The 16,267-nt window shown below is 39.8% G+C and overlaps 1 protein-coding gene across 1 annotated transcript in view; it reads left to right on the top strand.

Moving 5' to 3' along the window:
* The window catches only part of KIF5C (kinesin family member 5C), an 87,771-nt gene extending 72,384 nt beyond the window's left edge, over positions 1-15,387 (top strand). Inside the window, exons 22-26 of the mRNA XM_075152680.1 lie at positions 884-955; positions 1,766-1,870; positions 4,384-4,600; positions 5,620-5,733; positions 11,613-15,387. Of these exons, the coding sequence (XP_075008781.1) occupies positions 884-955; positions 1,766-1,870; positions 4,384-4,600; positions 5,620-5,726 (501 nt within the window). The 3' untranslated portion in view covers positions 5,727-5,733; positions 11,613-15,387. The remainder of the gene's footprint in view (positions 1-883; positions 956-1,765; positions 1,871-4,383; positions 4,601-5,619; positions 5,734-11,612) is intronic.
* Positions 15,388-16,267: the final 880 nt, after the last annotated feature.

Below are 16,267 nucleotides of genomic sequence, written 5' to 3'. Positions count from 1 at the left end.
CTGGGTACCACATCATACATACATAAATAAGCTGTGCTTGTAATGTATAGTTTCTAGTAGTCCATGAAGGAAAAGTCTCCTTTTTGGTTTCTAGTCGGTTTTGCCTTTTTCTTTTGAGAGATACAGATAAAAAATTCAAGTTCAAAAGCTTGTAGTCGTGGTGGAGCATATTGAGCGATTCATTTAAATTCCGGTATGTGAGTGGATAAGCATAAAATGCAAAAGCTAAGGTTGCTCTTACCAACTTTGGAAAGACAGTTCGCTTCAGTTTGGCTTTGGTGCAGTGTGGGGTTGGGGTGAACTGCCTATCCACAGAGCTGCCTTTCCTGCAAATGGATTAGTGCTTCCGTCCTGGGAGTAGGTGCGGGGTTGTCACTTCTTGTGTCACACCTCCAGTCTGAACTACGGTGATTACTTCGCTAGCCTGAGAAGTTAATGCATACAATAAAAGCTGGGAAAGCCTGGATTTTTGCCAAAACTTAAAAAGCACTTAAACATGTTGAGTGCCTGTGAGTAATCATTCAGGGCGGGCCAATGAGTTTGCGAGAGAGTGAATCCATCTCTTCCACGTCACTAGATGTGTGTAACCGTGGCCAATTGGTGAGACTTCAGCTTTCTGCTGTTGTTTCCCCACGCCCTAAGACAGAGTCAACGTATTTTCAGAAGTAGCTTTGGTGTGGTGAACACCTTGGGAGGTGCAAGAGCTCTTCAGTGGGGAACAGCGTGGGCACTGCCTGTCTGTGAGCTGCATATACCTACGGGCAGGTACATCTCTATAAGTACATCACAATAAAGTCATATTATCTACTCAAAGCTGAAGAGAATTTTTACCCCAGAGTATCTACTATGTCTTACTGGTTTGTGCTTTTTTTTTTTTTATTAGGCAAGAGAACTTCAGACTCTTCACAACCTACGCAAACTGTTTGTGCAAGATCTCACCACCCGCGTTAAAAAAGTAAGACTATACTCTTTTAAACTAAAGTCTTATCGTTTTTGCAGTATTCTTGCAAATTTTTACTGGAAGCCTTTAGTGCATCTTGTTACAAAATGGATTATCATCTTTTTCAATAACAGTGAGTAATAAGATTAAAGCTGTTCTGATGTTTATTAGCTTTTATTTGATCCTGATTTGTTAAGAACAAGTCTTGGTGGTTAAGTGAAATGAACCAAACCAATTCAGTTCAGTTACAAAATTCTCAAAGGTGGTATTGATGGGTACCAGAAATGATTCAATATAACTTGCACTAACTTATGCTACTGAATGCTGCGGCCCTTTCTTTCTATGGGCTTGTGACTAATCATCCTTTTCCTGGCAAAATTATTATTTGGCAGCAATTAATGTATTTTTAACTGTTGAGGAAAAGTCAGAAGCTGCGTAAATAGTCAAAGGCTTTGCAATGCTTTTCAGTCCTTTAGAGCAGTTGTGGGGAAGAGTTTTTATACTTTTTTTTTTTTTTAAGGTTGAAAACCCATATTACTTAAAAATGTCTCCCAGGAGTGGAAAAAAGAGGGAAAAGGGGTTTTCCCCACTAAAATCTATTTTCCTGTTCAGGATGCCCCCCAAAATTGTTCAGTAAGAATAGTTTATTTTTTGTGTAGCAGGGAATGTGGCTCTTAAATATCAAATGAACAGGTAAAATAAATTCTCTTTGATTTGGGGCTCTGGAAGACTTTTCTGCCTTTGGGAAGCTTAAATTCACAAAAGACCTGAGCTTCCTCTTGAGTTTCTGCCTGGCTTTGCTGAATGCTGCATCTCTCTGTGCAGAGCGTTGAACTTGATAGCGACGATGGAGGTGGAAGTGCTGCGCAGAAGCAGAAAATTTCCTTTCTTGAGAACAACCTGGAACAGCTTACAAAGGTTCACAAACAGGTAGGGGCTCCACTTCCTTCCTTCTCTCCTTGCTTCCTTCTCTCCTTCCTTCCGGTGCCTAGCTACCATTAAATCAAAAGCTATTGTGTCTTTTTCATTGATTAATAGTAATTGCTTCTGAAAATTCAGCTATGGGAAAAACTTTGCATGTATGACTATTCCGCAGTATTACAAATTACCTTTTTAAAAAAAAAAAAAATTTATGTTTAAAAAGGACAATTTTTGAAGGTAACGTATTGTCTGAGGAATAGTTCTCAACTACAGTTTTCAACTAAAATTCTTAGCATTAGGAGTTCATGTTAGAGCTGCTCTTCCCACTACCCATACTTCTTATGAATGTGTTAAATGAACAATTATTTTTTCTATGAAAAGAGACTCTAGCAGTCTTGGCAAGACTAATCGTCACTGTATTGGTGTAATGCATAAAAACCAGAGTGAAGTGTTTGTTATCACCTTGTGTGCTGATGGCTGGTTTCTAGATGGATTGTGTATCCCCAGTGTTGACTCCTGGTCTAAAGCTGCTTAGAGGCACCCTTGGAGGTGACTTGAGTGGAGTCAACCAGAAGAGTAAGAAAGCAAAGAAATAGAGGTTTTCTGTGGAGCTTAAGGGCTGGTGCCTCCCTGGGATGCTGAGGTTGGCCATTTCTGGCCATGTCCATCTCTTCTCCTCCCTCTTTCATGGAGTTCCCGTTTCCTTTGCCATTCTGCTGCTCAGAGAGACAAGGGCTACGGAGAGCCCTTCACCATAGGTACCCACCGTGCAAATGGGGGGTGGAGGGGATGTGTGGTAGGCAAGCGTTTTGGGTATACATCAAGGAAAAAGCCTTACCCTCTGCTTACTGGAAGTGTGTATATGTCAATGGTGTGTGTATATGTCTAGGCGGCACCTCGTTAGATAAAACTGGATCATTTCTGCCAATAAGTATGCTTCCACCCCCTTATCAGATGTCAGTATTTCTGAACTGTGTCCCACTGTTCAGGTGTGGAGCACAAAATAGTAAAGATGCTTTTGATTTCATTTTTGCATAGTGACATAACATTCTCCAGTGCAGTTTTCTGAACCTGTTATCAGTGAGACACAGCGCTCGCGGAGGTTTGCTTTATTTATTCCTGTGGATGTGCCAAAAAAGCAAGAAGTGCCGGACCATGACAAGTGTCCGCTAAGGTTCAGTATTTTGAGATTCCCAGTGAACAGATGGTTTAAAGACCTAGTTTCTAAATGTGGAAATCGGGACATGTTAGGAGTGTTTTTCCTTTTACTGTTTTGCCTTTTTTGCACTCAGTTCACGCATCTCCTGGGTTTTCAGATACAGATTTTTATAGCTCTCATTAGCGTACATTTACTCAAAACCAACTACGAGTCCACGGCTCATAAGAAACTTAGAGGGAAGAATGACATTGGAGTTGACCTGAATGTGATATCATCCTGCTCTTATTGTTATGATATGCTCATATCATAACTATTTCGAAGAACAAGGGTTCAACACTTGCAGAAAAAGCACATTGTGACAATTTTTTTTTAGCTTTGTGTTTTTCTTCTGGCACTAAGCCTGGACTAGCAGGTGTAAAACATCTTGATTGTCAAACAATGTGTGAATGTTAATACGTGCTGTTGCTTTACTGTATTATTAATGTGGTACTTAAACCACTTTCTTCCCTTCACTTCAGAAAAGGGAGAATCACTCCTGTGGAACAATTTTCTGGTGACTTCTAGTAATGGTATAATCTGTTCAGTAGAAATTGTGCTGGATTTTCTAACTGTTTGCATCATTTTTTTATTTATGAAAAAATCGGTTCTCTCTCTTGGCTATTGTTGCATGTGAAGTTAGATGTTATTCCGATAATCGATAGACTTTGCTCAGGTTCGTATTTAACTGAGGAAATGCGTGAAATCAGAGTTGCATATAATCATCACATTTATAGCTACAGGCCTTAAGTGATTTCTTAGCGATGTTTGAGGCATTGAAGCTTCCGATTTTCCCATACGCTTGAGTAGGGAACAAGTAGGTAAGCGTGCCATAATTGGTGGAGATGATGAAATTATGATGATACCCTGTGTTGTCTATAAGCCATATTTAAGCATTGCCATTTTGAAATAGTGAGGTGATCGTTACCGGAGATTTCTGCGTTGTGAAGAAATGCAGAGTTTCTGCCACAGTTGCTCTTAAAGTCTAGAAAAGTGGATATCGTAGTAGCAGGGTTTGTCCTGGAGCCCCCACCCTCCAGGATCAGATCTGTGAAGTTTTGTTGAATGGAATAAGCTCACTTGTTCTTTGATCTTTCTGGAAAATTTAAATTAATATCGTATCTCAGCTAGACAAATGAACTGCAGGAGTAAAAATAAATCTCTCTTTGACATAAGCTTTTTACAGTCATTTCTGGAAGAAACCTGTTTCTTTCATTCGTAGCATACAAGGTGTGAAGAGGAAGAGGTGGTATTTTCTGTCTCTCCTTGTAAGAGGACCTTTCCCATAGTTTCTCACAGGGCATTTTTGAAACTTCTTTTCTTGCAGTTGGTACGTGATAATGCAGATCTTCGTTGTGAGCTTCCTAAGCTGGAAAAACGACTTCGAGCTACGGCAGAGAGAGTTAAGGCCCTGGAGAGCGCACTGAAGGAGGCTAAGGAGAACGCCATGCGAGACCGCAAACGGTACCAGCAGGAGGTAGATCGCATTAAGGAGGCTGTGAGAGCCAAAAACATGGCACGGAGAGCACACTCTGCTCAAATTGGTAAGGACATGGAGCTAAAGGGTTAGTGGTTGCTCACATACTTCATGGTTGGTCTGTTTGCTCATGTTTAAATAGAGAGAGCTTTGAAAGCAGCAGTCCAGGGCAAACCACAGGGTCTGCTTCTCCTCTGCTGCACAGCAATCTTCAAAGGCTTCACTTTTTAATAGAATCTGCCCCACCTAAAGTTTAAAGCGCCTCTGCTATTTAACTCAGTAAATAAATGGCATAATGGGACTTGTGTGCCCTTCTAGTGACCTGAAAACTTGTCTCTTTAAATTAGTCTCTCACTTTCTTCCTCCTCCCCCACATACTCTCCTTCTGCTTTCATTCTTTCCTTGCCTTTCTGGACCTTGTCCCTTCCTCTCTTTTTCCCTGATTACTACTCCTCGTGATTTAATTTGGACTGTGTAGAGTCAAAAATCTTCCTATATAATTCAGATGCTTGATATGCCTTTGTGGTGCGATCTGAATGTGTGCATACAATCAAATGGTGTTTAAGATGGGGCGATTTTTGAAATGATTTGTTGGAATTGCTGAAGTAGAAGGATAATGTTTTGGATGGTGATGCTAATACTGGTGTCTTAAAACCTGAGAAAGAATTAGGCAGTACCCAATATTTCCTGCTGCATGCCAGCTCTTGTAGAAAGCCATTGATAGCTTTGTCTCGGCATCTTCTGGAATCATGTCCAATAAATAGTCAAATTGGACATAGAAAGTACATCACTGACCACCAAGTGGGTCACGACTTCCCTGTGGTGTATAGACAGTCCATAATCTTTGCAGAGATGAGGGGCATGCATGGGATGGTTAAATGGATCTGTCACAAGCAGAAAATGGAGGTATTTGTTGTTGGCCGAGGTAAGGGGATGCTGCGTTCCGCAGAGCTAGATTACAGACTACTCTGCCAAGCACGGCTCCTTGTTTGGAAACAAAAGAGTTTGTACTGGAGGAGAAGGTGAGGTAGAAAACCTTGTGTGAAAGCTAAATGTCTTGTTTGGTTTCCTACTTCTACTCTGCAGCCAAGCCCATCCGCCCTGGTCATTACCCAGCGTCTTCTCCAACGGCTGTCCATGCCATCCGAGGGGGAGGGATGTCAAACTCCAGCTACTATCACAACACCAAATAGACGAGAAGTAAGACCAAAGTAACTTACTCATCTGTTCTTTCACAGTTTTCTTATATTTCGGTCTTGCTTTTAGAAGACCCACAGTATTTTTTTTTCTAGTTTTAGTAGGAGTCGTTTGCTGATAATTTAACTGTGAAAATTAGTAATTTAAGTGAGGAGTGCCTTGTTAGAATGCTTTGCAAGCTGCTGATGAGAATTTTTATTTTAATGACTTATCACTTAAAACTTTTTTAATAAACTAAAATGCGCTGGTAAATCTGTACTGAAATTCACACGTAGAGGTGTGAAACTCATGTAATAAAAATAGAGTTCCAGAGGTTCCTTCTGCCAATATAATTTTTTGCTTGAATGTGTTTCCATGTTGTGATATTCCAGCCTGGGACAGGGGTAGAGCAGCTGTAAGTGGCAGCAGCCCAGAGCTCTCCAAATTTGCGTGTCACAATTTGGCAAACTTTACTGTTGTTTCCTCTGCTTTGCACTCTTACTCAGCAATCTTCAGGAAAAGAATGGGAATATTTTACTTTAATTGCAAGGGCTTGAGGGTTTTTCCTAAGCAAAAATCTCATCCTGGAAAGATGAGCAGCATATTCCCATGCGACTGCTTCATGTAGCCTGCCCTGCCATTTATTTCTTTAAATGCTCGTTATTTCTGAGATATTTTACATCTGCTATTATTTTAGATGATAACTTTATGTTACAGGCATACTAAGAGTTGGATGGTAGTGAGTGGCTGTGAAAAGCAGCCAGTGGACTGCTAAGCTGTCCCTCCAAGTTTGGCTTTTTTCCCTCCTTGAGGATTAATTCTGTCTTACGACTCTCTTCTGATAGTATGTGGTTTCCTTTAGGCACTCAGCATTCTTGGGTGTTTTTTTCTTTTTCTTTTTTTTTGAGAATGTTTCATGTCATGCATGCATGCAAACCATCCATCACATCGCACTCAAGCTGTTATTGTGTTGTGCGGATTGTTTCTGTTCATTGTGTTTTCCATGAGCCCTATAGCTGCAAGCAACATATTTTCGCTGTGGATGAATTAGGGCAAGTCTTTGCTGAGTGTTTTTGTGCATTAGTTCATTCTGAACTGAAATTGGCTTTTCCGTCTCGCAAGCGAGATAGCCTCTGTCTATCTACTTCATTGCATTCCCACCTCTGTGAAAGAGCAAAGGGAAAAGAGCGTGATACAGAGGCATGTAAAATATTTCCAAACATATATCATAACAGCTGCTCTGTGGGAAAAAGGCGGCTGCTACCTGCCTAAACTGGGTGGGCCTTTAATATACCATCTGCTGTGAAATTAAGTGTCGGGCTCAAACACGCCACACGTTAGGTATAGGCACATGTCAAGGGAACAACTGTAGATTAATAAAAGTTATTAACAAAATAAATACACTTAAAACTAGATGGGTGTAATACAAGATAGAGCTTTGGAAGTCAATAAAAAGCAATCAGAAGGCATAGAATACCTCTCAAATGTTTTAGATGCTGAGGTTTAGATTTGAGGGCGGTGGAGGATGAGCAGATTCAGGCCACGCTTGGAACATGTTGCAGAGGAGCTCATGGACAATAGGGGTGGAGAAAAAGAAGATGGAAGATCTTAGAAGAAATGGGGTAAACTTCTGGATTTATGGTTTCTGAAAAAATGAGAAAAAAAAAATCTGAAAACCAAATGGAAGCCCTACAGGTTGGAATGAAGCCATCTAAAAAGTGTGTATGTGTGGGGTTTTTCTTAATTGACAGTTATGCTCTCTTACGGCTTTTATCAGTCTAGCTTCCTTATTGCTCGAGATTGAGTCTAACGGCTGGCTGTATTATGTGTTACATATGATACGTAGGGGAACAATTTGAAATGTCGTGGGAGTTGGACTCAATGATCCTTATGGGTCCTTTCCAACTCAAGATATTCTATGATTCTATTCTATGATTACTACTTCAGAGAACCATATTTTAGGCTTTATAATTGGTTTTTAACTCAGTCAAGTTCTAGATTTTTTGCACACACCTAGAAAGATGTCTTGAAGATGTAGAAAACTAAGCCGGGCAGTGATTAAAGAAGGTCAGTTCTCATCATTTTTGGTCCTTCGGTTAAGAAGATTATGGGCAAATTGCAACTATTTGCCTGCCAAAGGATTTTGGGAGTATCAGAGTAATCTGAATTCTGAGCTTGTTGGATGAAGCCCAGGGGCCTGAGTAAGAGTGTTAATAAAGGTACTACTTGTGCAGGGAAAATTCTATACAGATTATTTCCATAATATCGTTGAGACATTTCTATGCTCTGTAGAACTACACCATGCTTTTGAATGGTGCAGTTCTACACAGCTGGAATTGGAACAGAACTTTCTTTTATATTCATTTAACAGTAGTGAAATAAAGGTGGGGTTTCTATATAAATGTTTGCTGTCAAGTAACGTACCCTATCTCTGGAATGAAAATTTTATACCAGGGTGAGGGGCAATTTATCTTATGTTCATTCATCATTCGCAGTAAAGATAATAGACACTTATTGCTGTCAGACTGGTCAGTGATTATGATTGATTAATAACCTCCCCCGCAGTAACAGCCAGTATTGCGTCTGCTGTTTTTACAAAGTTCGTTGGTAGAATTTCTTCTGCAGAGCTGGGCAAGCCTATGAGGCTAATCAGGACAAAGATCAGACTTCGCCCAGTTTGGGCCATGTTGCCTAGGTGCAACATGCATGATGTAAGGAGATGATTTCTACCCCAGAAAGCATAGCATTTGATGAATAACAGTAGCAGATGGGAGAGAAAGAAATGTAGGCATTCACAAAATGTGGTCCTGAAATTGCAAATTGCTGGTAGCTGGCTTAAAGAGGAGACTCAGGAGGCCAAGGAGCATCTGCAAATCTCTATGAGATAATTCCTCGCTCCGTCTACATTGCAGACGTTTTTGAAAATACAAGTGCAATGAATTTGTTACCTGGGGCACACCTCAAACCTAGATTTCAGAAATGATCAGAAAGGGAATTCACGTCGGTGCAGCTAACAAGATGATTGCTGCTGCAGAAGTCCTGCTTGGGTTGCAGTGTAGTTCTATAAGAAGGTGGCACTGGAATTGCTACGGCCGTGTAGCTAAATTTATGCCAGGGTTTCGTGGGGACGGCCCTGGGGATTTCTAAATGTTTATTTCTGTAGCACAGTTTTGAGTCAGTTCTTAGTTTAATCTTTTCTGTTTTAATAAAAATGGTTGAAATGTATTCTTCAGTGTAATTCTTAGGAAGTTTTTTAATTTTGTGGAGAGAAGTATTTTGACAAAACCTTAAAGAACAGCACTCCCCATGTGTGAATAGCTGCAAGTCATGTCATGTGGATGGTTGCATATTAGTTTCTCTGCTGGTCAACTACAAAGCTTAGTTGTATATCGTCGTATTTAAAGCTCTCTATGGGAATACTTTCTAAATATAACTAAACACAGTGCAGGTTTCTGAAAAGGTAAGTATTAAAGAAAAAAGCAAAAACTATGGTATGTATTTTGCTTTAGATAGGAACAAAAAACCAAACCAAACCCCAAATTGTTTTGACTCTTTCTCATGCTGCCCCACAAAGCTTTGGCCAAAAATTGCACAAAATTATCAAAGTCACTATACAATCTGGTTTCATACGTTTTTTTTCTAAATTGTTAAAGAAAACCTAAAATAATAATAAGTTTTAGAAATGGAAATAAGCGTAAAGGCAGTGTCTGAGCAAACTTGAATGTCCCTTGCAGCATGCTAGTAGTAACTGCCAGACTGAAGCGAATAATGGGAGAAAATGCATTAAGTGATAGAAATCTATGTTGAATTGTTTTTCGTGCTTAAAATATGTGGCCAGATCAATGTTAGTACAAATCAGCTCATTCTGAAGTTCAGAGCTCGGGGACAGCTGGGGTTGGGGCTCAGGGACAGCGTGGATGATAATATTCAATAGGACGAGAGGAAATGGCCTCAAGTTGCGCCAAGGGAGGTTTAGATTGGACATTAGGATAAATTTCTTTCCTGAAAGAGCGGTCAGGCCTTGGAACAGGCTGCCCAGGGAAGTGGTGGAGTCACCATCCCTGGAGATATTTAAAGACGTGCAGATGAGGCGCTTAGGGACATGGTTTAGTGGGCATGGTGGTGTTGGGTTGACGGTTGGACTGGATGACCTTGGAGGTCTTTTCCAACCTTAATGATTCTATGATTCTGTGAACACTTGCGAGGCTTTGTTGGAGAGCACTTCAGGTGCTCTACGCAGACTTCTAGGTTTTTGCAACACCTCTCTCAATGACTGAGCTGCAGGCTGGAGGATGCTCTCCTGGTATCGATAGACCTGTGAGCGAGCTGGCACACCGGGGATGCTCAGGCGCTGCCTGGAAACCTTGGACAGACAGACCAGTAGCAGATGTGTTGATGATGTGTGTGCTTTCGTATTTAAAATCTGAAGGAAGCTGGTTATCTGCCAGTCCTGCCCTTCTAATATTTGCTCAAACTTGTCTGATACCTCATTTCGAAAGAGAAGGAAAGGACTGACATGAAGATACGCTAACGATTGCAGTAACGCTCCGTCATGGCCTACTGGAATTATTAAAGCAGCTTGTGCTGGGATCTGTATTTGTGAAATACGCTGTGCAAACAGGCTCTCGTCTGTATGTCCCTTACCCTAAAGTCTCTGGTATGTTCCCAGCGCCTCCCCATCCTTGAGCAAGATGAATAACTATATTTAATCTAGCCAATAAGATGCATAAATTAATAACCATCCTGGTTTCCTTTAAGGTGTTAATAAGGATGACAATTAGGAGCTAACTACAATTCCCACTGTTAATTTAGGGTAAATTTAAAAACACTGATGCATTGATATTTATGTATTTATTTATTTTTATAACTTGATCTTGAATATGGACAAAGTTTTTTTTAAATAACTATACAAGAAAATACTTAATTGAGGAAAACGCATCTCTCTTTTTAAGGCTGATTTTGTGTAAGCTAATTTTAAAATGTGCTAGGCACGTTCAGTTACTTATGTGGTGCTTTCCATATGGCTAATGAGAAATGGGGAGGAAAAAAATTCAAACTCGAGTTTTTAAAAGTCTGTGTTTCAAATGTTTTATAATCAATTTTAAATCACCTTTGTACTTGGTAATGTGCCTTGAACTTTGCTTCAGGATGGAATTACTATTAGTGAGAAAGATGCCTGTATAATATGCATATATGTTATATAAAATATAGTATAGTTTTATAATATATTACCAGGATATAAAGTATTTTTATATATTTCTGTAAACACATATTTTATATATATGTGTTTGTGCATATACATATATTAGGAAAGCACCTCTCTGTCATGAGACATATAAAACAGAAGGATTGTTTGGGGTTTGTATTTGTTCAGCCTTTCATTTTATAATAAGTTTTCAAACTCAACCGCAGTTGCTTTCTTTACTTGTGGTATAAGATATGCACGCGTCCGGTCTTCAGCATATCCAAGTGCCGACCAGCAGAGAGAAAAATCCCATTAAAAGAACAAAGAGATAAAAGGGAAAAAAAAGGTTAGACCTGTAGCTGGTGTTTAAGGATGTATCTAGGCAAGACATAATGCTATGCTACAGGTGGCAAAGAATGAATTTCATCGAGAGAATTGTTTCATTATGACTGTGCCAATTTGTGGGCTGGAAAGATAGATCTGACAAAATTCCTCTCCAAGACTTAGTAACCGAAACCCTAATTTCATGAATTGTTAAAACTGTGCTTTAGTTTTAATTTTAAAATGTGACTCATTTCATCGCTGTTATGGTGGCTCTTTGGTTGCTGTGCGTCGCGTTTCTGTGAAGTGTAGGTAAGGGTTGCTTTGCCACATTGCATATGCGCTTTCTAATCTCAAACATCCACTAATCATTACCTTTCTTGCTCTCTTTTGACAGGTCAGTTCCACTTAGCATGTTAAGGACTGTCATTAAGTCACTAGTTTCTTTTTTCCCCCTCTTCAACCTGATCCACATCCTATTCATCCTGCGCTTCCTACAGCCATCTGCAACGCACTGGTCCCAGGTATTTTGAGCTTCGTAGGATCTCCACGTGTACAGAAGTGTTCAGCTCAACTCTTCCACAGATACTTGTACAATGTATTTAACATAACCATCTAAGTAAGGATAGGAAGTCTGCCACTCAGAATCTCTCACTGACTGCGTTTGACCCCTTGGCGCTGGTAAGGTCGGGGCTTCTACACTCAGATTGATGCTTTTTCGAAGTCCTCTGTTGCATCAGTAAATCCCGACTTCTGGCATCAAAGAATTAATTATTCAGTGACCAAGTGCCATCAAAGGCAGGTGATTGTGCTCTGTCATGACTGATTTACTGTATAATATACATATTATTTTATATTTTTAGGGGATGAAAATGTGCTGCTATATGGTTTAATTTTACTGCTTACATTTTCAGAAGTAAATTTCCCCAAAGAACCATTTGTAATATCCTGATAAAATCTTTGGACTGTATAAAATAACCTTTATTGCAGTACCGGGTAAAGATCAAACGGGATGCAGAGAAATCTGTTAGTATAGATCTAGGTTTTGAAGTTTGGTAGTTACATGAATATATCTGTGTGACCTATCTTAAAATTAAGATCTGATCTGCTTGTAGTTCTCCCTGCGGTGGTGGGTTTTCCCGGAGTGTGATGGCTAGCCATGTGTTTGTAAGCGTTGTTCTCTATGAAATTTTGAAGACTTTCAGAATGCTGCAGAAATCTTGTCTTGGAAAAGCCGACAAGCATCCCCCCGTTCCCCTTCCCACATGCCTTCGGCAAGCCCCGATCTGTTCACACCGGAATTCAGATACCGGAGTGAACAGTCCCCTACCAGAACAGATGCTACCTTAAAGAAACAAAAAAAAAATTCCCCCAAAACCCCAAACCCTACCTTAAACAAATTATAGATAGAGAGTCCAAAAGGAGGTGAGAGTTGTACACTCGAGCTGTCCTTTGCAGACCAGATTTGGGAATACGTTTGTTAGGAGGTGAAGAGCAAATTGCAAGGGGAAAAGAACGTCTGTGTAAGTTACAATATGCAAGCCGTCCCACGGATGGTACGCTTGTGCGCACGGAGCTGAGGATGAGACCGCTTGCCTTTCTTGGATCTCTCTTTCGTGCCAGACAGAAAGTTTCCACCTTCTCAGCAAGGGGGCACTGGAATCGTTCTGGGAAGGTTCCACTGGCAGACAGAAGCCACTGCTCCTCCTCCCTGCCTCCCGCTTCTGCGCCACACACACATATCCTCCTTGGTCAGATGTGCATCGGATGCAACGTTACGTCTTAACGAAGCGCGGATTCTAGGAAGGTTACGGCCGAGCGTAGCCCTCTAGTCTTGTTTTGCAGACGTTTGCTCTTACTTAATTTGAGATTGATTTTTTTTTTTTTTTAAATTTCGGAACGTGTTTGTTAGTAGACGTAGAACTATTTAGTTAATATAGAGCGTTTTGAAAGATTGTGAATTGACTTTAGATTTTTTTTTCTACTGAAATTATTTAGGTTGTTGCAAAGTAAGTTGGATGTAATTTAACTGTTTTTTTTAATGTTGCACTATTTTGGGGAGCATTTTGCTAAAAATATTTAATGAAGTTGCAAATTTGCATGTATTTAATTTATTTTGTATTTTCCAAAGTTTTATATTTTTTTTCTTCCTTTGTGTGCATGTGCACTGCCAGGAAAATGAACTGTGAACTTGCCATATGCAATCTTTAATAAAATTACTAATTCAGAACTACTCTGTGCTATCTTATCAGCTGTTCAGAGCTGAAATTTCTACTATGAACTGATGATCCTCTTGTTTTGGTTCTGAAACGGTTGTCTTGGAAAAGATACCAAACTTAATTGCTGTCAGAGGTTTTGTGTTGTAGTAAAACTTTTGTTCTCTCTCTTGAATTCAAAGGTCGGTTTGGAAGTATATTGTAGATGCAGCATTAGCCTAAAAAACTGTATTAAGTTCCTCACACCATCACCATTAGTTCTGTATGGCAGTTTAGACAGCTTTCTTCAGCTTGAGTAATAAGTTAGCTTTGACATCTCTTAATTGTGCTAGTGCTGATCAGCCAGTCAGTTCACCTAGCTAAAATAATGTGAGTTTCTCCAAGTTAACTTTTACATCAAGACTGTAGGAGGACTTTCTGTAACTGAAATGCTGAAAAGATGCCTTAGGCTAAAATCCTCAAAAAGAAGTACAGAAGATACTTACTCGATTGGAAATTATTAATTCTGTCAATTGAACTTACTCTGCTTATATATAGATTCTTGTTTTGTAAGCCTATTTTAATTAGGCAACTTAAGTTTGTATTGCATATTGTATATTCAACTTTTGTACCATTTTTAAGTCTTACACATTTTATATATAGAAATGAAAACCACACATCTGCTCTGCAGAGATCAAAACCTGTCTCCTGCTATTTCCACTACTTGATGCTATCTTACTTTCTTTGCTCTTTGAATGTTGTGTTATATTTATTCTAGGCTAATTTTAAAGTTGTGGTTTGTATAGCGCAAATTAAATTTAACATTAAAATGTCATGCATGGGACAACTTTTGGTGGACATACTGTTCACAAATGGAGAACGTACTTCAGATGGAACTAAAGTGCATATTGTTCTTTTTGCTAGTAATTAAAAAGTATTTCCTGCTCACTTGAGCTTCTCTTAATGATATGTTCAAATATCTTGTGTTTGTCCTTGGGTTCACGTTTCATCGACTTGTTTTCTCGAAAGCAAGGAAGGATTTAAACCTGGAAAGATCTTGGCTGACGCATTTTTAAGTTTGTATTTAACTCAACAAGGGTGAGAGTGGATTATCCTGAATATACTGAAAACTAAAACATAAGTCACAAAAAAACTTTAATACAATAATTTCTGCCTACAGAACCTTATGAGTAACTTTTAAATTTCATTTTATAAAGCCTAACGGACTAAGGTGCGCATTTGCGTGAAATTTTGGTAAATAAGGCTTGGAAATAAACAAAATAAAGAATTTTAAGCTGAACATCCTTTCATTTGAATAAATGGGTATTTAAACCAAATGGTCCAAAAGGAAAAGGAGGCCTAATCAAATGTCTGTTATTGGAGAAGAAAGACTTTGTGTAAACAGGAGCGAAGTACATCTCAATTGGAAAAGGAAGGAATCCAAAAATAAATTGGCAGGATAATCTTAATCTACCCTTGCTTTGATTTTCGTCTTCTCTGTGCCTGTATGAACTGCGAAGTGCACTGGAGAACATCCGCTGTGCAGGGTGGAACACCGCTCCACCAGTTCCTCTCTCGCTCTCACAATCTTGTCCATTGAAACACTTTTTGTTGTGGGAGAACCACGGGGGTTGAGGCATTCTGTAGAATTCTACATGTCTAGTTTGTAAAGTGTGTAACGTGTACTGCAGATGTGTATTCTCTGGGCTCTATGTATCTTTACAGTAGTGTTCAATTTAGGAAAAAATAAATTGTGGACACGTTTTGCTGGTAACAAGGGGAAATTTTTTGCCATTGCATCAAACGATGCTGAAATGTATTAAACTCTTGATAGCAGACCTGAACCCTCCTTCCCCCATCCCGTGGAGATAAGTCTTTTATCTTCGTTCTAAAATTCTATCAGAGATGGATGGATACACTGGCAGACTGCATGATGTATCATTCGAAAACCGTTACAGTGGAAAATAAAGTTGAACTAAACTTTGCGGTGTGCATGTTGTGTGACACGTTACGGGCAGCATCTCTGTTAGACGGGCGCTCTGCCCGTGCCCGTGGCGCGTGGGAGTGACCTGTTCAGTGGAACCACGCTTGAGGGTGTGCTGGAGTCCACATCCGAGGACACTGGACTTTAGCTTTTCCTCTAAACGTGTAGAAAGTAATTAGGAGGCTTGGATGACTCGCTGGGAAATGAACACAGGATTTTTTTTTTTTTTAATAAACAATTGCATCTTCTCTACTCCTTCTTCATGGAAATCTTCCTTCTTCCTATTTTTTTTTCAGTAGCCTGGAGGATGACAGGGAGACTCTTGCCCTCTGCATGCATTTCCATTTTTATAGGAATGTTACACTCACTTTATATACAGCGTAATGAAGTAAAAGTTTCTGCGTCCTTGCCACCTCCCTGAAGTCATACTCGGGAGCTTTATAAATGGCTTATTTTCAGTAATTATTACTCTGAGCATTTTTCAGCTACATTGTTATTTTTCTACTCAGCAGTGCAAACTGATGGCGCTCCAGAGTTTCTGTAGAAATGGATTGCTCTATTTTTGCTGCCGAGTGGATTTCTAATGAGGATTTTGTGGTTTTGCATCATTACTTACGTATGCTCACGCTGCTTTCACTTAGGGCCTGCTAGGAACCCAGAAGCATTGGAAGCCACTTACAGCCAGGCTCTGTCAGTGTTCTTGCTGGTGACGGGTGGCCGATGGTGACCGATGGTCAGCGTGGCAAGCACAGGGCTAAGCGTTTAGATGCACTAACTACATAGATGTACTAATATAATCATGATGATTAACCCAGTATGTTTGGTAGGGCAGAGCCCTGTCCTAGCAGACTTAGAAATTAGTCTGTAAAAATT

The sequence above is a fragment of the Calonectris borealis genome, chromosome 6 (genome assembly GCF_964195595.1).
Source record: "Calonectris borealis chromosome 6, bCalBor7.hap1.2, whole genome shotgun sequence".
Lineage (NCBI taxonomy): Eukaryota > Metazoa > Chordata > Aves > Procellariiformes > Procellariidae > Calonectris > Calonectris borealis.
The sequence above is the reverse complement of the archived record's forward strand: the minus strand, read 5'-3'. Positions and strand labels throughout refer to the sequence as shown.